Raw genomic sequence first — 23,287 nt, 5'->3', positions numbered from 1 at the left:
TATATATATGGATGGATGGATAGATTTTTTTTTCAGAATTTCAAAATGTTATCCCATCCATTTGTTCTATATATTTTTCCAATCAAAGTACATTTGACTTACACTGACTCTACATTGATAAAGTAGATGTATAAATTGAGCTTACTAATGGCATGTTGGACAAAGCTATGTGTGACGGGCCTCTCCTTATTCTGACAGTGTAATTAGCTTTGAAAATGGGCTCATCAAAACATGGCAGTGCCATTCGGGCAGATGTTGGCTCAAAGTGGGTGGATGCCAGGACCCTTTAGGGGAGAAAATTTAGATTGATTATTTAGAAATGATTTGCAATATATTCTATGGTGTTTTTGCTGGTATGATTTATATAATGTTACATTTCAGCTATTTTTCCTCTACCTTGTCTCCCCAGCTTTTGTTCTATATGTACTCTTATAAAATCCATAGAAGCCATCACTTAATGGTGCACCAAATTCCAAATACATTAAGTATTTTTCCCCAGAGGTCAGAATCTTTGGGGAGAAGATGGCAATCTGTTCATGTGCAGGATATTCCAGCACCGAGAGCACTTTGTCTGACAGATGGGCCTCGTGCTCGTCCAGAACAGTGGCGGTGAAGATCTTGAGGTTCTTGCTGTGCAGCACCACCCAGTTTGTGTTGTTTTTGACATCGATTTCAATCTTTACAGAACCGTTGAACTTCAGGGTGGTGAGATTGGGATGAATAAGTAGATGATAATGTACAGGCACTATGTAGTTTGGCAGGCGTACTTTACTCCATGGAAAAGGAAGGCCGTTTGTTGCCAGGTTTTCGCCAGCAGGACTATTGCTATCAGAAGACTGGACACAAAACTGTGACTCCAGAAAGAGCAGGATTACAAGCAAGAGATGCATAATGAATGTTCTTGGTATTGCTGATTTTGATGGTGATCACTTTTGCATTTTAGAAATTGTCACTGTGTCCTGTGGAGAGAAAAGCAAAGTTGGCACTCACGTGATGTGTAAATAATTGAAGTATTCTTTGCTTTTACTGCACTAAATACTAATAAATCACTGTATATTGGTCCTTCACTCTTAAAAATAAAGGTGCTTCACGAAGCCATAGAAGAACCTTTTTGTCTAAATGGTTCTATAAAGAACTTTTAACATCTGAAGAACCTTTCTGTTTCACAAAAGGTTCTTTGTGGGGAAATAAGGTTCTTCAGATTATAAAAAGATAAGCAAGAGATGGTTCTTTAAAGAACCTTTGACTGAAAGGTTCTTTGTGGAACTAAAAATGGTTGTTCTATGGCATCACTTGAAGAACCTTTTGAAGCACCTTTATTTTTAAGAGTGTTCTTCATTTGTGGTGGTAAGTTGTGTCCCTCTACTTTGCAACTGTTGAAATAAACTTGAAATACCAATAAATAGTCAATTGTCTGCATATTTGTATTCTATCGTGTAAAAACTATTTGTGCACTATTACATTTTTTGTAAGAGAGTTTGAGGGATTTAATGTGTAACAAAACTAGCATATTCCTACCATACATTAATGAATAAAATAAACAAAATAAATAAATGTTGTGAATACAGATTGTCCTTAAATTAACTCATTTTTAAAAGTTCATATTTGATTAAAATTTAAGAAAAAGTTCTGTCCCCCAACTTTATGTCTGCTGTGTTACAAAAACTGATATAAGTCTTTATATGAATATAAACTCACTTTTTTTCTCTGAATTACGAGTTTACATCTTCACAATTCTGTTTTTGTTTCCGCCATGAAATAGAAAATTTAAGAAAATAATAATAACCTTTTTTTTCTTCATCCTGAGGTAGAACCAAGCTTGCATTGTGGGGTGCATGCATGGCGAGTTAAATCTTTCTCATTCATTTTTATACATTTCTGACAGTTTAATGTATCGCACTTTATTAGAATCTGTGGTGTTATGCTGCTAACTTACAGACATATTTTAATCTAAATGTTAATACATATAGACATTAATATTTCCAAAATTTCCTGTGATCTTGAAACTATCTTTTTTTTTCATTTGTGCCATTTTGTGTACTTACAGTAGGTAGTTTGCACCATTGCTAACAGGCATAAGCACAGGTGTTTGACTAAAATTCAAAATCTAAAAGCCCATAAGCTTTCATTTGACAAAATATAGTGTATTAAATATCATTTAAATACATTATTATTGCCTCTGGTTTGCCACTAACTGAAACCTGAAATGACCTACATTTCACACAGAGAATTTGTCATTCACAAAGCACTGTAGAATCCAGCACATGTTAGAATGATCAAAATGCTAATTAAAATAAAAGACAACGATCAAGTGTCCTTAAAATAACACGCATGGCAAAACAGAACCGTGCTGAGCGTTCTCTGTTGACCTCACTCTGTAACGTGAGCCTGTTCACGCTAATACATTGACATCTGCTGTGATACAGTAGGCTACGAGCTCTCTAGCTCTATTCTGGCATGTGTTTGTGTCGCGATGATGTGGTCTCTGTAAAGTAGGACAAGCATCTACTAACAACAGTATTGAGGAACGCACTCATTTTAACCGTTCAGTGTTGTGTCTTTACCTGAATTTGAGCTGGATCATTGTGTCGACTGCTTTCATTTTCTCTTTCATTTGTCCTGCCCACAGTTTCCTGGTTTGCAGCAGTAGCTGCCGAGCATGTGCTGTCTGGCCGTGTCTCTGTATTCAACTGACAACAACACAGTGAGGCTCCAGCCGCCGGACAGAGGAATGACCTACAGCTGTCATCACGTACAAACAGCCAGGTCATGTCCGAGTAGTAAACATGCACAGTAGTATACTGTGACAGAACAAAAACACTGAAGTTCTTTGTTATTTTTGACTGTTATATGATAGAATATAGAGAAAAACAACCATTGGCCAACAGATGCTTTTTAAAATGTGAGCTTTTCAGTACAAGTAGCCTACATTACACAGTATTGTGTAATGATAAAATTGATATATTGATAAAAACGGCTACACAACAACAGCCGTTGTTGTTGTCAGTGTTGTTATTGAACTTGGCAAAATATTTAGTCTATCGCCAATTGTATTTTACTCAGATTTGAGCCGATGACTTGGACATTTCTGTACTTTTTGGTCTTTCATGATGTTCAGTAAATAATAAAGTTTTAAATGTGTGTGGGGAAAAAATCCTAGTAAGCCCTGCTATATATAAAATCAAACTAGAAAGTATTATAAGCAAAATACATATCGCATTAAACACAATGACTAGTGAATAATCTTAAAACAAACAAACTATCAAGTTTAAAGGACTGTGTAATATTTCATAATTATTTGGGTATACTTACTAAAATAAAAGAGTTATGGCAACTGTCATTTTAAATATAAAGTTTTAAATGTGTGTGGGGAAAAAATCCTAGTAAGCCCTGCTATATATAAAATCAAACTAGAAAGTATTATAAGCAAAATACATATCGCATTAAACACAATGACTAGTGAATAATCTTAAAACAAACAAACTATCAAGTTTAAAGTGTAATATTTCATAATTATTTGGGTATACTTACTAAAATAAAAGAGTTATGGCAACTGTCATTTTAAATTGTAATAATTGTTCATAATAGTAGCCTACTGTTTTACTTTTAATCGAATATATTCAGCCTCATGAGACTTCTTTCAAAAACATAAAAATTCTTACCAGCCCCAAACTTTTGAACTGTGTAGAAACAATAGTAAACTGCTAGTAAATTTCACAGCTAATTATAAAGAAACAGCAATTAGAACATGAAATTAAACATGACATTTTAAGGTAGAAAGACTGACATTTTCTTGTAAAACATACTGCAGTAATATTTGTTTTATAAATAAACTGTATTATATATACAGTACTGTATTTAAAAAACCAAAGGACAAAATACACCCAGTTATTGCAGAAATAGAGTATTTTAAATGATATGCTATAGTGAGATGCTTTTGGGCTGTGTGATTGCCAAATATGTTAATAATTGTACTAGCTTTCCCTATAAACTCTACAACAAGACACAAACTGCATTGTTACTTAAGACCTGAACCTGACTTGCAAAAAATGGCCAATGTCCAGTGATTGCTGCTACTTTTGTTTCATATAAGAGACTTTTAGTAAAGATCAAGAAGCTTTGTCATATACACCTGATCAAAACATTCTTTGAAAGTGCAGTTTTATTTCATCCAGATGTATAAAGCAGCAGGTACAGCCGTTGGTGTTGATATTATCTGTTTCTCACCACAGAAGAAACCAACATAAAACAGGTGCGAATCTTTGGGAAAACGCTCCACTTCACATTCTCACAAGTATTTACAACATATCACACCAAAAAGAACTATTTTTTATTATTTTACATAATACATACCTTGTCCAAGAAATATTTCTGAAATTCAATTCATGATGGAACTCAGGTGGAGACAATGAGGTGAATGATCAAATTGTATACACTCTTTTTAAATGTCGAATTGCTAGTGAGTTATTTTACACTATGAATGAAACCTGATGCCAAAATAAGTGTATCAGCGTGTTTAGCAGCACAGGTCTCTGTGTGCTCCTTTTAGCCCAGCCATACCGTATTTTGGCACAGCTCCCCTGAGAATAACACAAACGATGGAAAGATTCCATGGCGGGTGTGAAATCACATGACTGAAACTTGATAATCCTTTTCACTGGCTGGCTCAACTCACAGAGCTAGACAACATCAACATGCTTCCTACCCTCCTCACCACCATGCTTTTTACAAGTAAGTTGTAGACTTTATAGGGAAGCTAGCACAATTACTAACATTCGTAGCACGTACAAAGCTCAAGTAAAGGCACTTCATTAAAACATCATAATTTAAAATACTGCAATAACTGGACTGTTTTTGTCATTTGTTTTGAAATACATACCACACTACTTTTTTGATGTTGTAAATATTACAAATATTTACAAGAAAATACTAGGCTATTTCAGTCTTTCTAATTCAAAATTATGTTTGTTTCAATGTTTTACATGCCATTTTTAGTTATGAAGTAATTAGTTGTGAAATTTAGCAGTTTCTGGGTGAACATTGGTAAAAACGACATTTGTTTTAGTGTACGGTTCAAAAGTTTAGGGTTGGTCCATTTTTTAAATCCAGTAAACCATTACAATTTAACATTCTTCAGTGTCACATGCTTCAGAAATCATTCTAATATGCTGATTTGCAGCTCAAGAAACATTTATTATTATTATCAGTGTTGAAAACAGCACAATGTTGCTGAGGAAACCATGATACCGATCCCAAACCTTTATAACTCTAACTTTTATAACCATCTATGCATACTAATACTAACTTTTCTGAGTCTTGTTCTCGTCTCTGAAGTGGGATCAGATGCTGTCCCTTTTGCCATCTTATCTTTAAAACATCATAATTTAAAATACTGCAATAACTGGACTGTTTTTGTCATTTGTTTTGAAATACATACCACACTACTTTTTTGATGTTGTAAATATTACAAATATTTACAAGAAAATACTAGGCTATTTCAGTCTTTCTAATTCAAAATTATGTTTGTTTCAATGTTTTACCTGCCATTTTTAGTTATGAAGTAATTAGTTGTGAAATTTAGCAGTTTCTGGGTGAACATTGGTAAAAACGACATTTGTTTTAGTGTACGGTTCAAAAGTTTAGGGTTGGTCCATTTTTTAAATCCAGTAAACCATTACAATTTAACATTCTTCAGTGTCACATGCTTCAGAAATCATTCTAATATGCTGATTTGCAGCTCAAGAAACATTTATTATTATTATCAGTGTTGAAAACAGCACAATGTTGCTGAGGAAACCATGATACCGATCCCAAACCTTTATAACTCTAACTTTTATAACCATCTATGCATACTAATACTAACTTTTCTGAGTCTTGTTCTCGTCTCTGAAGTGGGATCAGATGCTGTCCCTTTTGCCATCTTATCTCCGCCATTTCATTTGAACACTGATCTCAACGGCTTGACCATCCTGGTGTGTGTGGTTCACGACATTCATCAAGGAGAGCTGGAGGTTGCCTGGATTTCTAGTGGCACCAGAGGAACTAATCCAGCAGTCTCGAACTTACTCCAAGGACACAGTGGCATTCAGAACGCAATGTCTGTTATATCTGTGCCCTCGAGTGAATGGATGTCCTACACCTGCTTTGTGAGTCACAGAGGCTCCGATCAACTCGTGCACAGACATTATGCTGGACTCCCAATGGAGATGACCGGTAAACTCTGTAATTATTGCATCATTATATGTAAACATTAGTTTACATATATGTTAACATTTGTTAACTACATTAGTTCACATGAAGTAAGGGTGAAAAATACTTCTAAAACATTTGTTAATTAATTTGTATCTGCTAATATTATTTTATCCCTTACAGTTAACATTTGTTAACTACATTAGTTCACATGAAGTAAGGGTGAAATATTATTTTATCCCTTACGAAAATTAACCATGGTTTTATTATAGTAAAACTGTAGTAACCATGATTTTTTGGTGGATTGATTGCCATTTGTTTAACCACAGTTTTACTACAAATACCATGGTTAAACTATGGTTAGTTTTGCAAAACCATGGCTGATTTGTGGTTACCATGTTTTTTTGGTTTTATTTGTAGTAAAACATGGTTAATTTTCTTATGCTGTATTTTCATAACATTAACAAATATGAATAAATGCTGTAACAAACATATTGGTCATTGATAGTAACTAAAGGGACTTAATTGTAAAGTGTTAATATACTTCAGGAATGACTGACGATGAAGAAACCTTTGATATGTGTTTGGACCATCAAAGCAGTTTTTTGGAAGGTACAGTACAATTGTTAATACTAAAAAGTCAGTTCCGTTTGTTTTGTACTCATTTTTCTGTACTGTTGCAGACGTCCGAGCAAACAAAGATCTATTATTTGTTGAAGCTCTCAGGATTCTCCTCATCAAAATCACCATTTTCAACGTTTTAATGACAGTGCAGGCCGTCATAAAGTGGTAAGTGCTCATATTACTGCATATGAAATGCCAGTAGTGAAATAATTTATACTCATTTTTCGCAATTAAACTGAAACCTGTCATATTTCTCCTCTGCAAAATTGCAGAGTTTCAAAAACAGCTGTCACGGATGTCAGAGTTAATTGGATGTGCTGCTGGAGGAATTCCAGTTGATGCAAATGAGAATCTGGAATGTTGATGAGCGTCTCGATGAGCTGCAGACCAGCATCAAGCCACAAGACGCAGGTGCTTCGATATGTGGGCAGATGAGTGTGATAGCTGCTCACAACCACATCATGTACACAATACAACAAATGCACTGCACTACAAGCTGCTTTTGTAGGCCATTGTCAAATATAAAATCTTTGAATGGCATTGTCAAGTCAGCTTCCACTGTTGTGACAGTGTTGAGCTCTTGATCTGTCTGACAGCGATGAAACTTTGATGAAACTCTGTTGCATGTGAATGAGATCATTGTGCATAACACTCTATCAAAGATTGAGACAGTGTTTCGTTTTATTTTGGGGGAGTTGTGAATGTGACGTCAAGACTTTTTTGCATTTATTTTTGGAGCATGAATGTTCACATTTTGTTTTAATTGCACTACTGTTCAAAAGTTTGCTGTTTTCTTTGTGAGTTTTTGTTTTTGAAAGTGTCTTATGCTCACCCAGGCTGCGTTTATTTGATCAAAATACAGGAAAAACAGTAATATTCTGAAATATTAACATTTAAAATATCTGTTTTCTATTTGAACATATTTTCAAATTTATTTCCGTAATGGCAAAGCTGTATTTTAGCAGCCATTACTCCAGTCTTCAGTCTTCACTATTAGAAATCATTCTAATATGCTAATTTGCTGTTTCAAGAAACATTTCTTACTATTATAAATTTCAAAAACAACTGTGCTGCTTAATACTGTTGTGGAAACAGCACTAAATTTTTCACAATTCTTTGACAGAGAATATTGACAGAAATATTTTGTAATATTACGCAAGTCTTTACTGTCACTTTTCATCAATTTAATGTGTTATTGCTGAATAAAATAATTAATTTATGCATAAAAAAAAAAAAAGTAATGTCCCCGAAATTTTGAACAGTAGTGTATATTACAGAAAAATGTTATTAAGGAGCACTTGACTTTGGAGAACTAAGGAGAGCTTGATTGTTGTTTACAACTCTGCTATAGTGTTGTACAATGATACTTTTGGTCTGTTAGTGTTACTTGTACTGTGTTACATTGGCTTGTGTTCTTGCTTTGGATGCAAGTCTATGCTAAATTAATTAATGTAAATGTACATGCCAATGAATGTATATGGCAATTAACCACAAATGAAATGTGTAAAAAATAAATAAATAAAGCCAGTGCATTTATGTATTTTTCATTTATTGTTTTAAATAACACACTTTTTCTTTTTTTGAACAGCATCCGTACAATACTAAAACACTGATGGAACAATGGTGACCCACTAGGTGGCAGTACAATCACATCTCAAACGTTTTTCAACAGCAAGAGTATGGAGCTTAACTTCTCTAACAAGACACTATATTTCATAAATAATTTAAGTATAAACATTGAGCAGTCACTCTTTACAAAAACAATGTTCACAACAAACGTAAGAGATCACAAGATCAAATGTGAAACGCAAAAACACAGGATGAAGGGGGGGGGTATCCCACTGTACACTGATTTAGTCAATTAGCCAATCAAATGATCCTGTTTCGGATTGGCCAATTCACTGCCTGCGAAACTCCCAGTGTTCCAAATACAATCGATTACACCGGTCACAGTATTGTAGCAGCTCTTCAGCACTGGCAGTAGTTAAACAATGGCGTCTCTACAGTAGCGAGTCTTGGTATTGAAACGTGCGTATCAGGAGTGTCGGCATGGCTTCCGTAGCAGTTGGACAGTAAGGCCCAGAAGGTATACAATTCGATTTCATCAAATTAATTGTGTGTCCATCAGGCCAAATGCCACACTCAAAGCAAATAGAGACATAAGTGTTTCTGAATATCCTTCATTTGCTTTGAAAGCTCTCTGAATGAAATAACTGCTGATGTGCAGTCAGCAAAAGAACCATGGCTCAAGTTGCACTTCTGGCTGACGAAATAACTGTTAAAATGCTTGCTGGGCCAAAAAAATTCTGATTTGAGTTGATTTATGGCACTGGCTTGCGAAACATGACAATACCACACCATAGTTTTTGGCAAAATAAAAGGTATAGGGAGGCCCACAGTATGTCTGGCAAAAGATCTGGTATGTGTGTTGCTTCTGCGTCATATCTTTGGTCAAGGATAAAACGAGGACTTGAGGGAATTTAACACTTTGAACAGATAGTCAATATTTGTTTGGCAAAGTGACAAAGCTAATAAATGTAATCTTGCAAGAAGCCATTCTAGAAGATGCTACAAGTCCGACTAGGAATGAGATATGGCCCACTTTAGCACTTACGCAAAATCCATTTTCCGGTTCGCTCACTGACTATGAAATTAGATGAAACTTTTAGCACAAATATTTTGGTGTCTCTAAAACCCAAATGAAAAAATACTATAGTAAAGTACTTGAATTAATTTGTTGTGGTAATTCTATAGTTGCTGTGGTAATATAACAACTATAGTAATATAAACAAATTACCCAATACTGTACTAAGTTTATATTTTATATTATACTACAATGCACTACAGTTTACTGTAGTAAAAACTAAAGTATACTACAGTATTTATTACCGTTTATCAGATCACTGTAGTTAATACTACAGTATGCTGTAGCATTCATGAAAAAGTGTTGTAAATACTATAATATATACAGTATAATACACTGTACTATAGTATGGTTCAAAAACACTACAGTATTTACTATAAATTACTATAGTATTTTTTCATTAGCGCAATCTTCAGGATTGATGTTTTGTCGTACATTAGGTAGACTTTGTACCAAGCTAAAGTTCTGATTGTCATTTATAAAATGGGCTGAAATTCCAATACCCAACAATGCCCATGCTCAATTCCCATCCGAATTTCTGACTTAAGTGCACTTCAACCTACGTTTGCTGCGTTCGCCTGAATTCTTCACTTTGTTTTTGCTGATCAACGTGACTCCACATCTGAGTACCAGAACTAAAAATACAAATAAAGTGAAAGTCTAGTCAACATGATCCTTCTTTAAACCTCTAGCACACAATCAATCACTACGCCAGCCACATTGTGAAATATGTTTAACAGTTCTACAGAGCAAGATGGTGAGGTAAGTACCCTTTGTATAGAGACTTACAGAAATGTAACAAAGAAAAAGCACAGAGTGCTATATTATTGAGCACTGGTTCCGTGGAACACTGTTTTCTAGTTGCAAAAAAACTAAATAATAAAATAAAAATAAAGTGCTTCCATTAAGATTTCCTCTCCTGAGGACAAAAAACATGAAATCTCAAAAAATTCACTCTACAATATTCAGCTCTCTTGAAAACATGACTTACACAAAATGTACAGTCTAATGAAGGTTCGTATTCTAACATTCATTCTCCGCACAGACAGTATATACAATACTTTTTACAGTCTGGTTTTCTTCTTCGAAACAGTTATCAAAACACTGTACACATTATAAAAGCACAGTGATGAGGAAGCCGGTTAGCAGTGCAATGAGGAGCAATGAAAACGGCCTCAGCCCAGTGGCTGAGTTAGGAAAAATATGCCAGTGCTCCCTCTTGGGGTGCAGAGTCTCCATGTCCTTCAGGGCATTGTAGGCGGCAGTGGTGAAGTTCGCATCTCCTGTGGTGAGCAGGTCAAACACGCAGGAGTGGAAATAGATGTCCTTAACCTCCAGCTGCTCCCTGCACTTCCTGGAGGCGCTTTCGAGGGTGAAGAGCCCTCTCTGGGCTTCGACCCTCGCCTGCTGCTGAAACCTGGCTTGCTGGAGGCCCAGCATGGGCAGCTGAAGATGTCCCTCTTGGTCGATGCGTTCTGACGTGGGACAACCGTTCATGCAAAGCTGCAGGTCCTGCGTTTCGTCGAAGGCCATGGCGAGCTCTTCCGGCATTCGCATGGCTAGCGTCAGGTAACGGCCCTGCTGGCGTACGATGATGGTGACACCAATGTACGCGGCGTGGATCTCTACGTGCCAACCTGGCGACTTCTCCAGGATCCAGATGCTGCGGGTCTCGCTATCACCCCCGCTGATGGTGCCGTCCACAAAAGCGGCTGGAAGGTCGTCTGTTACGGCCTGGTAGACCTTCTGGTCCGTGCATTCTTGGTATGGTTTGAAGATTATTGTGACCTTAAAAGAAGCACAGAGAGCATAGTTAAAAACTCCAATATTCACTAAAAACATTCAAGTTGACATAAAATGGATATTCACCATATCTATTTTCTAAATGCATGTTATTGATCTAATTGTGATGATTCATTCATGCATATGTTTCCATTTTTCTTTTTTTACCTTGTACTTTTTAAATCAAATTTTGACAACTAGATCTTCTGGTGAAATAACAGACTGCTGGACTTCACCAATCATATAGTCTGCTTGAGTTTTTTGATAATCTGTTTCACTCTAGTAAAGCGCAAATATTCTGCACCAAGAGCTGAGAATAGCTGATTTGCTATGTTATTGATCTAATTGTGATGATTCATTCATGCATATGTTTCCATTTTTCTTTTTTTACCTTGTACTTTTTAAATCAAATTTTGACAACTAGATCTTCTGGTGAAATAACAGACTGCTGGACTTCACCAATCATATAGTCTGCTTGAGTTTTTTGATAATCTGTTTCACTCTAATATATCAAAATTCAGAAGAAAAGATCTGGTGTTACTTCTATTTATTGCAGCCTTGCTGGTAAAGCGCAAATATTCTGCACCAAGAGCTGAGAATAGCTGATTTGCTTTTATGACCAATATCAATATGGATACACCATTGTTTTTCTTATTGGTTTCCTTTTTTTAACATAAAAAAACTAAACGATCAAAAGATTACAACAATAAAAAACATGCATTAATACTGTTATTAAGACCCACCAAAAGGCCCCCCCCAAATAAAAACTGATTAAATGTAAAAGTTATTAGTTCTTTTTTAGACTTGTAATAACAAATGGGAATTGCCAAAATAATGACTGTTTTCAAACTGGTTTCCTGAACATTCTCCATATCTGCCGTTAGCTAGCCAAATAGATAGTCTCGCCACAAACACATACCATTTGTTGAGTCAATGTTGCTCTGTTGGTCCGGTCAACAAAGAGGAATGTTTTGATAGCACCACAGTGTTAGTTTTTGGAGCAATCAACCTACAAATGGCCTTTTTACTCTCTGGATATTAGACTGGGATAGGAGAATGTTTATTAATGCTGAAAATAATAACACAATTCAGCTGTAAAGGACAAAAGTGGTTTTATGCCCGGGACTAAACATTTGAATTACTTTATCGTGGTAAAACAAGAAGATCTGTATTTACAAATCCACAAACTCTTTCGCCCTGTAAGTGTTAACCATAAAATGCAGCCAGTATACAGTCCTTATACTGTGAAACTCTTAAGACTTGTGGGAAGCAAAAGCACTGGCTAACAAAAAGTGTGGTGTTACATTAGCGGCGGATGAATAGCAGCTTTGTACACAGGACAAGGATGAAAAATGATGACCAGTTGGCCATAAGGTGAGGCAGCTGAAAAGGCCTCAGTTAAGCAGTGTGTGCTAATAATTACTTGCAAATGTTTAATAATGGCTCCCCACCTTCAAGGTCAAGGGGTCAAATGAGAGGTAATTAGCATCGGCGGCCAAACTTAGCATTTGAAGCCACATCTGTCCATTGATGAGCTCAACTGTTTAAACTTGAGAAGGAAAAGCAAGTATCTGACGAATGCAGTCTGCTCAGGCTGTAATATTCACAAGCTTCCAGTTACTTCAGGTTATAAAAATCTGTAAACATGATCGCTAGCAGTCAATATTCTGCATCAGCATATTTGAAATGGGTCTGAAATGGGTGTGTATAAGCGGGTTTGTTTTGAGTGTTTGACTATAAGCCCCAAACTAGGAGAAATGAAGACAGAGGCTTCTTTCAAAGTGACCTTATTATGGGTCACGCCACAGCGCAGGCTTCATTCAGTCATTAATGATATTAGCATTTCACAGACACGTTGGTCACAAGTGTAAGTCATAAGACTAGAGCTGTTTGCTTTGTTTAACTTGCACCTGTGAATACTTGGTCAAAGTTGAAAGTTGTAAGTCTTATCTGCTTTCTGCAGCTCTTTCTGATAATCTTATCCATATAGTCTTATATATAGAGACATTATACACTTCAAACAAAGATAAAAACAATGCAACATTGCACAATGTGACAACATTTTAAATTTTTTATTAGAAACAAAAAAGAAAAACTTCAATTTCATATGTCTAGGATCAAATTCGGCTCATAAGTTTCAAGCTCTGAAATAACAATGAACAATACATTTCCAGGATCTGTTTGACTTGGTTAATGCTAATTTCTAGCATTATGAAAAATACGAATATGTTTTTACCATTTCAATTTGTATAAATGAACATTTTGAATTAATGTGAATTAACAATTAAAAAAAAATTATCAAATTAACCTCGATTAATAAATTCTGTAAAGAAAACATTATTTATTGTTAGTTCAAAGTTTATGAACCAGTGTTATTTTCATATTATTCATATACTATTTTAATATTTATTCTTTTATTTTCATATATTTTCAGTTTCAATTTGTTATGTGTTTTGCCATTTTTTTTGTTTGTTTTTACTTAGTTTTACTTATAGTTCAGTTTAGTTTTATTAATCTTCAGTTAGTTGTCAAGGCAACATTTTTAATTTTCGGTTTAGTTTTTTAAGTTTGAGTTTTATTTCAGCTTTATTTCAATTAACGAAAACTATTTTTAATAGTTTTAGTTAACAATACCAACAGTGTGTCAAAGTACTCAGTAGTTCAACGGAAAACTACACATTTGAACATAAAACACATGGGATTCCAAAGCTTATGATTTTTTCTCTTCTATGGAACACAAAAGAAGATTTTTGAAAAATGTTTTTTTGCTCATACCATGAAAGTAAGTGGGGCACAATGTTACTTTTAATTTTGGTTTTAGTTTTAGTTAACATTAACAACACTGTAATGAACTAAATTATAAAGTGATGTCCTACAAACCTTTTATTTTTATTTTTTAATTTTTTGCAACATATGCTGTATGTCTGAGACACTTCTGACAAACTAATCAGCTTTTTCCAAAGAAATCAGCAAACAATTCTCCACATTAAAAAAGACAAAATAATTCTATAATAAATAAGAAAACAACTCACCTTATTGGTTGCTGTGGCACTGGATCCGTATACCACTGGAACATTTGTGACCTGCACTGACAGGTAATTGTTATCAATGAGGGGCCATGCCCCTTCAACCTTACAGGTCTGAAAATGGTCTTTGAAAGTCCTAAGATGAGGGTCCCCAAACAGGCCACAGAACAGGTAGGTTGGTCGTGGGTGCTCTGGAGCCCCAGTCCTTGTTCCGGGCAGTGATGCTTGGTGATGGCGGCTGTGATAGTTGCATGGCTCAATGGGGATGACGGGATGGGTAGACGACGTGGGCCCGTCTTTGGAGCAGTTCCTCTGGATCATGAGGTCACTGATGCCCAGCACGGTAGAGTGGAAGACCAGGTTTCCCCTGCAGCTCTTGGATGTGCGCTGGGTGCAGGCGGAATAGGCTCGTAGCGCCTTGCAGAACTCAGTATCAAAGCCATCCAGTGAAGGGTTAAGATGAGAAGTGAAAGAGACGAAGTCAGTGGTGCACTTCTGGATACGGCACTGTGGAGTCTGGACCTGGCTCTCACCTGAGAAACGACACAACGAATCTTCATTTCAGAAAACCAACTTGAAAAAATATTATAAATCATTCTAATCATACTTCAATCATGACAACTCTCTGAACATTTTAGCATGGTGATGGATATGACAATGTTAATGTATTTGGTCTTGGCGGAACAGATCTGCTACGCTGCTGCTGTTGGTTATTGCTGTAGTTGTAGATTATTGCTGCTGCTGCAAGCAAGTACAGGAACTTGCCAATGCATATGGCGATACGGTGCCATGAGTATTTAAGACATACTGCTGCTGCACAAATAGCATATAAAATAACCCCGTAGCAGATCTATACAGGTGGAGCTGGGGAAGGTGGAGGGTTTCAGAGAACTCTGAAAGCGCGCTGCAGGAATCTCAAGTGAATGCTAGCCAGCCATATAAATGCAAGGCAGTACGCTCATTGGCTGCATATGCAGCATGAACCAATCAGCTTGTGCCAAGTTGCTTAACTCTCTGAATATCATCAGTTACGTTAACACCCCGTTAGAATGCGCCATCTAGAGTTTCATGACTGAACTATATATATATATATATATATAATGATCAACTTGAATACACCTCTTCAATGATGAGCGCGTTTTTAATTTCATTTGAATATTTTTTCAAAAAAAGTCATTATGATACAACTGTCCTGATACCATAATAAAGAAAAATAAAAAAAGAGTTCAAAATTTAATTCTTAAAAGAAAAATCCTATTAAATGGTTTGACATGCTATTTTATTATTATTTCTTTAAAAAACAATGAAGGACATTAAAGCAGTTTTGATATAATATTATTTATATTTGAAATAACTGCTTATCAGAGCATTTCAAGGCACAATATGTAATTTTCACCGCTAGAGGGCGCGTATTCAAAATAAACAAAGAGACAAAGGCGTAGTTTGATGATGCCGTGACTGAGTGTGAGTTGTCATCTTCATCCCCACAACCGATGCAATCCGACGTGTCTCGGGCAGAAATCATGTTCATGGATGAGCTAATGATTTATTAATCTAGTAGAATGAAGCAGAGTGAGGCTGAAAGCCGTCGAAGAGAAACGAGGCCGCTGAACGAGCGTGACACATGGCTCGAAAGCAGCGGAGTTTTTATTATGCCACAGTCGACCGCTTCCGCTCCTTCCGGTCGTGCGTATGTGTGGGAAAAAAAGCAGCGCTGTTTTATCATACTAGATACGTTTGAAAGTTCTGTTATTATGCTACTCTGTGTGGTCGTCACCGGTCTATTAAAAAGCACAACATATTAAAGAGTCTTTGGTGTTTCCATGTTTTCTACAAAACAAAACCGGAAATCGAGGGGTTATGACGTCATTGGCAGGCGACACAATGACACTATGGACACGGTCTGTGTCACTAGTTAAAATTGCTTATTTCTCTGGATTTAAACATTCTTCGAAACATTTGGGATAATGTAAGTACACAAGTCAGCAAAATATATGTCACTGTTCTACTGGTTTTTGGATATTTTAATAAAAAAATCTTACATATTGTGCCTTTAACTAATAAAGTTGTGTGGTACAAGCAACTTGCATAAAAAAATAGAAAGGATCCATGACTGCCTCAAGGTCAATAAACCTCTTAAAATATCAGACAATTTGGCTTTTTTAATGACAGTTAGTTCAGATTGTAAAATCGTCATAAAAGTATATGATATATTTATTATAAAATTATAAAATTATATAAAAAAAAAATATGTCGCGAAGCAGATGCGCACCAAGTAATATCCATGGACCAACAAACAGCCGTTTGCTCCAAAATAAAGAATCATGACCCTGGTAAATGGGCAAGGGTATGAAACCACAAAGGCCGTGCTGCGAACGTAACCGCATTAGGTAGGTATGTCCTACATATCACGGAGAAACAGAGAGGCTTTTCATGGAGGCCATTTGTGAACTAGTCGTCCATCGAATGCATGTGCCTCCATTGTTTCTCTCAGCAGCGTGGCGTGAGGTGTTGGGAAGGCTTTCTGTTTTGAAATCTATGATATTTAGTGAGGAACAGGGTGGTATCTAGGTGGAAACTACACATTTCGGTGCATGAACTAAAGCGACAAATCTGCCACCCGTCCATAATCTAATTCACAGCAATCCTGGACATGAGTTGTTTTTGCAGGTCGCTTGTTGAAACTCGTCACCTGACAATCTCCTTAAAACCTGGTGCAACTGAATTCCCAGTCATACCCGAACAAAAAAACTCAAATACTTGGCAAGGCATGCAAGACAAAGCCATCTCCGGCACATTCCCATTTATAGTCCGAGCGGATGCTCGAAGCAGATGCGCACCAAGTAATATCCATGGACCAACAAACAGCCGTTTGCTCCAAAATAAAGAATCATGACCCTGGTAAATGGGCAAGGGTATGAAACCACAAAGGCCGTGCTGCGAACGTAACCGCATTAGGTAGGTATGTCCTACATATCACGGAGAAACAGAGAGGCTTTTCATGGAGCCCATTTGTGAACTAGTCGTCCATCGAATGCATGTGCCTCCATTGTTTCTCTCAGCAGCGTGGCGTGAGGTGTTGGGAAGGCTTTCTGTTTTTAAATCTATGATATTTAGTGAGGAACAGGGTGGTATCTAGGTGGAAACTACACATTTCGGTGCATGAACTAAAGCGACAAATCTGCCACCCGTCCATAATCTAATTCACAGCAATCCTGGACATGAGTTGTTTTTGCAGGTCGCTTGTTGAAACTCGTCACCTGACAATCCCCTTAAAACCAGGTGCAACTGAATTCCCAGTCATACCCTCAAAAAGACGGGGAAATCACACTTTGTGTTAGAATGTCTCTGTGTCTTGACAAATGTTGAACCTAAACACTGAAATGCCAGAAATCTTTTAAAGGAGTTTAATGTAAGGCAAATCCTAAAATATCCACAGACCTAAATAAATGAATATTTTTACACTTAATAAATCTATAATATCACAAACTAAACATCAGATAAATAAAATATTATTAAAACAATTTTTAGAGTGCATATTATTCCTCTAAAGAACACAAAGGCACCGTAAATCTTAGGATGGATAAAACACAAAGTTGGTTTCACAGGTTCAGTTCCTTTCTGCAATCCTGAGAAAAATCTCATTTTGAGCACAGTGAGCACCCTTGTTGCTATTAAGTCGTTGGAAATATTTTCTCAGGGTGGCCTGCCGTTTGAGCAGCCATTCTCAGCTGTAGAGGGGCCCAAAGAGTGTGTGCGGAGTGAAATTTCAAGATGTGGAATTTGGCCAGGGCAAAGAGGTCAACAGGCCCACGCCTTCTCCAGGAGTCAACGTGGAGATCTGGAGAAAGCAGTGGGGTTTACAAGACTCAATGTCTAAATGACATCTCCAGCCTTAAATGTTGAGCACATACTGTGTTGCACTGAACTGTGGAATCTAGTTTGCTGGTTTGTCAGCCTTTAATTTTTGTTCTTATCTGTAACGTCAAGCTTTTCATAACCTTATTATACAGCATAAGACAAATAAAAAAGAAAACATGGTGCAGTAATTGCATTAGTAAGATTTATCTCAGTAAACCACAAAAGCATCTATTTAAAAGCTTTAAAAGGCACCTTTTTACAGGTAGTCTGTAAAATCATACAATCATTAAACAATAAAGCACTATTCCAGACACGAGAAAAGACAGAGAGAGAAAGAAAACCAAAAAAAAACAAAACAAGAAAAAAGAATCTGAACAGCTGCAACTGTCTCTCGCTTCTGCCAAGATTATAATCCAATCAAATACCACCGAGGGGTAGATGTATATTTGGGACTAAACCAATTGAGAGACGATACAGCCAAATTTTTAAAAATGTAACAGCCAAAGATGAAATCAAAGAACAGCAAGCATGCAGTTGCTAAAAAATTACTGTTTTGTATGCATGTTCTCTTAAATACTACATTCCTTATTTAAACATTATTTCCTTATTCAAATGAAACATTCAAAATATATCACAGATCTCTATATATTATATTACAACTTTAGTATATTGCCACTGAAAAGAAAGCAAACATGTACAGCCGTCGAAAACTGAAGCCAATCAAGAGCATGAAAGGGACAGACACTTGGAATGGTCACACTAAGTAAATTTCATGCTCAATATAAAATACTAATAATTTTATGGAACATTTAGCTTATTTCTTCTATAATGACGTTTAAAAATTAAAAATAGAATAAAATAAAAATATACATTCAGGTTGTGCCATATCAATTTTTTTCCCCTCATTGAAGAATAGCAAAGTGCGTAATGCCTGACTGCCCCGGGGCCCATGTTAAATTAATTATGAAGGTGTGACTGCTCAATGGACACCCAGCAGCATTCCATATCCTCTTAATTCACATTGGCATTAACACAGTCTACAGCCAGGACACCCAAAGTGGAGCACTTGACAAGGTGCCAAGTGAAAACAGGGCACCAAATGTGTAGTATTCACAGTCTCCTGCTCAGAAGCCAACCCAATTTCAACAAAATCATTTATGACTGTCCAAACTGGTCAATGGCACCAAAACAACTGGAATTAGTAAAGATGTACATAAATACATAAATAAACAAACAAATCTTTTTGCTTACTATTACCGAGGAGTACTTTAATTCTTTGTTAAACATTTACCAATATTGCAAAACCCTAAATAAATAATAAAACAGATCAAAAGCTAGATGGGTGTGAACAATTGATCACCACCTTATTGCAACTGACAGCATGCTGCCTGCCATCACAAAAACAAAAGCAAACAACAAATAAAACCGAATCAAACAATCACCCGTGAATACGAATCGAAATTAATTAATATTATGATCACTCATAAATATTTAATTTCCTTTGCAAAGCAACCAATCCAGTCAAGCGCAAGATTGACGCGTAGATCAATGCACTACATTTATTGGAAATAAAGCTACAATAACTGTGCAAGAAGAAGACACGGATGAAGGACACTGCCTCAGACTGTAAAACTGTCACATAAAGAACTAGAATCCACTTTTTTTGTGAGGATGTATATGTATATTAACCAGCACTATCATAATATAGCACGTTCTATATTTATACAAGCGAGAATTAAACATCCCCTCAAGACAAAAACGACTTTTTAAAGGTGTTTAATATACATTTAACTTGTTTGCGTTCAATGAATCATGCATAAAGTGTTAAGACAGTGTTTACCTGTGTGAGTGAGAGAGGAGAGGGTGCACAGCACTAGTAGATGTAGTAGCGGAGAGATGAGGCGCTCAGCCCCGGGGTAGTAAGATCCTGCTCTCCCCATACCCATCCATCCATCCAGAGAGACTCAAGAGTACTCCACGGTTCAAGAGATCGGGCCTCGCTTCTCCGAACTTCACGTAGCGTAGGGATGCGTAACTCTCTTAAGACGCGACTACTTTTAGGTAACACAACCCGTACGTAAGAGTAACAAAGTAGTGATTTTGGCAAGCCCGATCCAAAACACTTCTTCCTAGAGCACGGGAGAAAAGTGCTATTTAATTTGTATTCGGTGAAGACAATCAGTCCGAAACAATTCTGTTAACGTGCTAAAATTAATCTGCGCCCCGCAATCGCCCGATTCATGTTGCCTACACATCAGATTTCACCGCCACAAGGAAATCTAGCCCCGTCTTTCCCCAATGATCGATAGTGAACCAACCTAACACAGAGTTTAGCGGAAACCCCGCCCACACATACACACAAACCCCGCCCCCTAAACCATACACCCCCAGCAAAAGCTCTCACTTTCAGCAGGGAGAAAATAGATGCAGTGGTCCTGAGGTGTTTTTTTTGTTTTTTGTTTCTGTCATATTTTTGAGAATAAAACAAAGCAGGCTATCAGGACAAAATACTATCAACATCCCAAACACTGATTATTTATTAAGGAGGTTACACACATAGCCTACATATACAGTATCAGTAGATCCAGTGGCTATATGGAAACCTGTAGCAGTTAACAAAAATGTAAACAAAACCTAAATGAAATAACTATGATAAATAAAGGAAAACAATGTAACTTTCATGACTCCAAATATATCTAAAATAAAATGAAAAAAAGTAACTAAACTGAATTGAAACAATCAATCACAAAATAAATAAATTACATCTTAAAGATAAAGTCTGAAAGCTAACAAAAATTAAACGAAAAGGGCACAATAAAAAAAATATTGATTATTACAGTTATTGCTACAGAGATACCGCTTAAACAATGTATCATGGAAAATATAATAAGACAACTTTATGGACTTCTATGCAAGTTATTGATGATTTAAACAGTCATAAGGGTGTAATTATGCTGCAGTTTATAGGAACATTCACAATGAGAATCAGACAAAGAAAAGTGAGCCAATTATAGGATGATATCATCAGCTGATTTATAGCAATAACATACTAAGACCACAAGACTTTACAAGATATTAATACAGACCTACTTCCTGCGCTAGACAGCTACAGTGCAAGTGGTATTTATTTATGGGCCCACAAACCTCCCACAAACCTCTGTAGAGAAAGCAGCGCTACTGCCGTCCAGTAGGGGAGCAGCAGTGTTAGAAGTCCAAGACCAGCTCCACTCTGTCAATACAATACAAAATCAATTCAAAGAGAACGTAGGAGACCAAACATCAACCCATTTTTATATAAATACACAAAATTGGGTTATGCTGTGCTAAACGGATCACGGGGATTCCTTGTTTCAAATGATAATACTGGAAATTCTTCTGTGTTTAGTTGTTTTTGTGGTAGAGGGCAAAGCAGGCTGTTTGTAAGTTGATTAGAGAATTGGAACAGTAGTTTAATGGGATAGCAGTGTAAAGTGCGGAGGTTTAAGGGTTATTGCCTTTAACCCAATTCCTTTTCTTGCACTGCTTAAGTGGTCAGTCACAAATCAGGCGAGGTGTAAGAAGTGGATAGTTAGAGGGATTTTGGATTTCTTTTGGTCATAACACTGACCTGATTCTCACTTTAGTGTGACACCGCTTGGGAACCGGATTATAGAATTATCATCCAAAAGCCCCAAAATGTATTTTAGGTGAGGAAAATATCCAAGTTGACCAAATTGCATGTGCGTGATATTGGAGTCCTAATGCTGGTGTCCCATAAGCTTAAACGATACACAGAGTGTGTATTGTCTTAGAGTGCAGTGATAATGGCTTATTGATTGGTCATGGAGAGCATGCATTCAGATATGTCAGGGGCTCAGCTTGGTCCCCTCTGGCACATCTGAATATAGGTCAATGGACAGTCACTATTATAACCTCTAAGTGTCCCTACAAACCACAAAATAATTCTGTGAGGCATAAACATTGGATTTGTCATTAGCTAATTTGATGGATGGTATATGCAAGCGTTCATTAACACTTTTCTTAAAAATCATTGTGGTACATTGTGACCCCTAAGAAAATATCTAAGTGAATTTTAGTACAGAGATTCAAAACATGCTCATCTCAAAACAGGTGTTTTCAAGTCACTAAAACAATGAAGAACCCATGTTTTTGTTGTTAATTTAAATTGACAACATTTATCAATTGAATTTAGTTTAACATGATGTACTGAAAAAAAGTAAAACAAAAACCTTTGTTATATATATATATATATATATATATAATTCAATTCAATTCTAGTTTATTTGTACAGTGCTTTTCATGATAGAAATCGTTGCAAAGCAACTTTACAGCAAATGAAGTTTCTACAATATTTAGTGGTAGCTTATCAGTGGTGACTGTCAGTTATTGTACATATGGCAGAAATGTACGGAAAAATCAATTAAAGACGTAATCAAACAGACGATGAACACTATTAAGAGCAATATGTTTATACGTAGGTATTAATACGTAACATTTACAAGCACAAAACGTATATTTTTGTACGTTTTTATTAGTGCTAAAATGTACAATTTAGACGTATTTCAACGTTTAAAAAGTACAAATTGCTACGTATTTTTTAGCAAAAAAACGTACAAATATTTACGTATCTTTTATATCATTAAGATATTCGTATCAATGCATTTTATCAATAAGCGATTTCGATTTTTAGACCCCTAACCTACCTCCAAACCTAAACCTACTTATTTTACAGCGAATATGCATTTTTATAATTTTATTAATACGCAATTTAGATTTTTAGACCCCTTAACCTACACATTTTATAGCGAATATAAAAGGATATAAAACGCAAATGACCGAAATATGCAGGAAAATAAAAATTTTAGTAACAATATAGCATTAAAATATTTTTATAGTCTCTAATCCCACTCCTATAAACCTAAACATTTATGTACAGTATAAAAAAACATGACAGACAGATAAATGCAATTACAATCTTTTATTTATTGCAAAAATGTCAAAAGCAGCACCAAATGTAATCCAAATGATGCGTTGCACCCGCAGCCCTCTCTGGCAGAATACAGTAGGTTTGCGTGATCCAGAGCAGAATTTATGTTGTTAATCGCTGAAAATCCAGTTAATTTTCCCGATCCACTCCGTGAACTCGTGAAGGAACGCGCAT

At 36.2% G+C, this 23,287-nt stretch overlaps 2 protein-coding genes across 2 annotated transcripts in view; both read right to left on the bottom strand.

Annotated features, from left to right (window-relative positions):
* LOC107587537 (endoplasmic reticulum aminopeptidase 2-like) overlaps window positions 1-2,784 on the bottom strand; it is a 7,884-nt gene extending 5,100 nt beyond the window's left edge. The window contains exons 1-3 of the mRNA XM_016275352.1: window positions 2,565-2,784; window positions 397-959; window positions 146-284 (exon numbers count right to left, since the gene is read on the bottom strand). Of these exons, the coding sequence (XP_016130838.1) occupies window positions 146-284; window positions 397-890 (633 nt within the window). The 5' untranslated portion in view covers window positions 891-959; window positions 2,565-2,784. The remainder of the gene's footprint in view (window positions 1-145; window positions 285-396; window positions 960-2,564) is intronic.
* A 7,030-nt stretch (window positions 2,785-9,814) lies between these two features.
* On the bottom strand, window positions 9,815-20,431 carry LOC107587502 (RGM domain family member B-like). The gene is made up of 3 exons (XM_016275303.1): window positions 19,967-20,431; window positions 14,272-14,798; window positions 9,815-11,245 (listed from the first exon to the last, which is right to left on the bottom strand). The coding sequence occupies exons 1-3, from the start codon at window positions 20,070-20,072 to the stop codon at window positions 10,571-10,573; spliced, it is 1,308 nt and encodes a 435-aa protein (XP_016130789.1). The 5' UTR covers window positions 20,073-20,431; the 3' UTR covers window positions 9,815-10,570.
* Window positions 20,432-23,287: the final 2,856 nt, after the last annotated feature.

This window comes from Sinocyclocheilus grahami, unplaced genomic scaffold, assembly GCF_001515645.1.
Source record: "Sinocyclocheilus grahami isolate Dianchi unplaced genomic scaffold, SAMN03320097.WGS_v1.1 scaffold93.1, whole genome shotgun sequence".
In the NCBI taxonomy this organism is placed as follows: Eukaryota; Metazoa; Chordata; class Actinopteri; order Cypriniformes; family Cyprinidae; genus Sinocyclocheilus; species Sinocyclocheilus grahami.
This window is presented reverse-complemented; position numbering and strand designations above follow the sequence as displayed.

What these genes read in the sequence shown, in the direction of transcription:
- LOC107587502 (XM_016275303.1), bottom strand. Translation starts at nt 20,072, where the DNA reads ATGGGTATGGGGAGAGCAGGATCTTACTACCCCGGGGCTGAGCGCCTC. An exon ending in CTCCTCTCTCACTCACACAG is followed by an intron (nt 14,799 to 19,966) that starts GTAAACACTGTC and finishes GTCGTTTCTCAG; the next exon opens with GTGAGAGCCAGGTCCAGACT. An exon ending in GTGCCACAGCAACCAATAAG is followed by an intron (nt 11,246 to 14,271) that starts GTGAGTTGTTTT and finishes GCTTCTTTTAAG; the next exon opens with GTCACAATAATCTTCAAACC.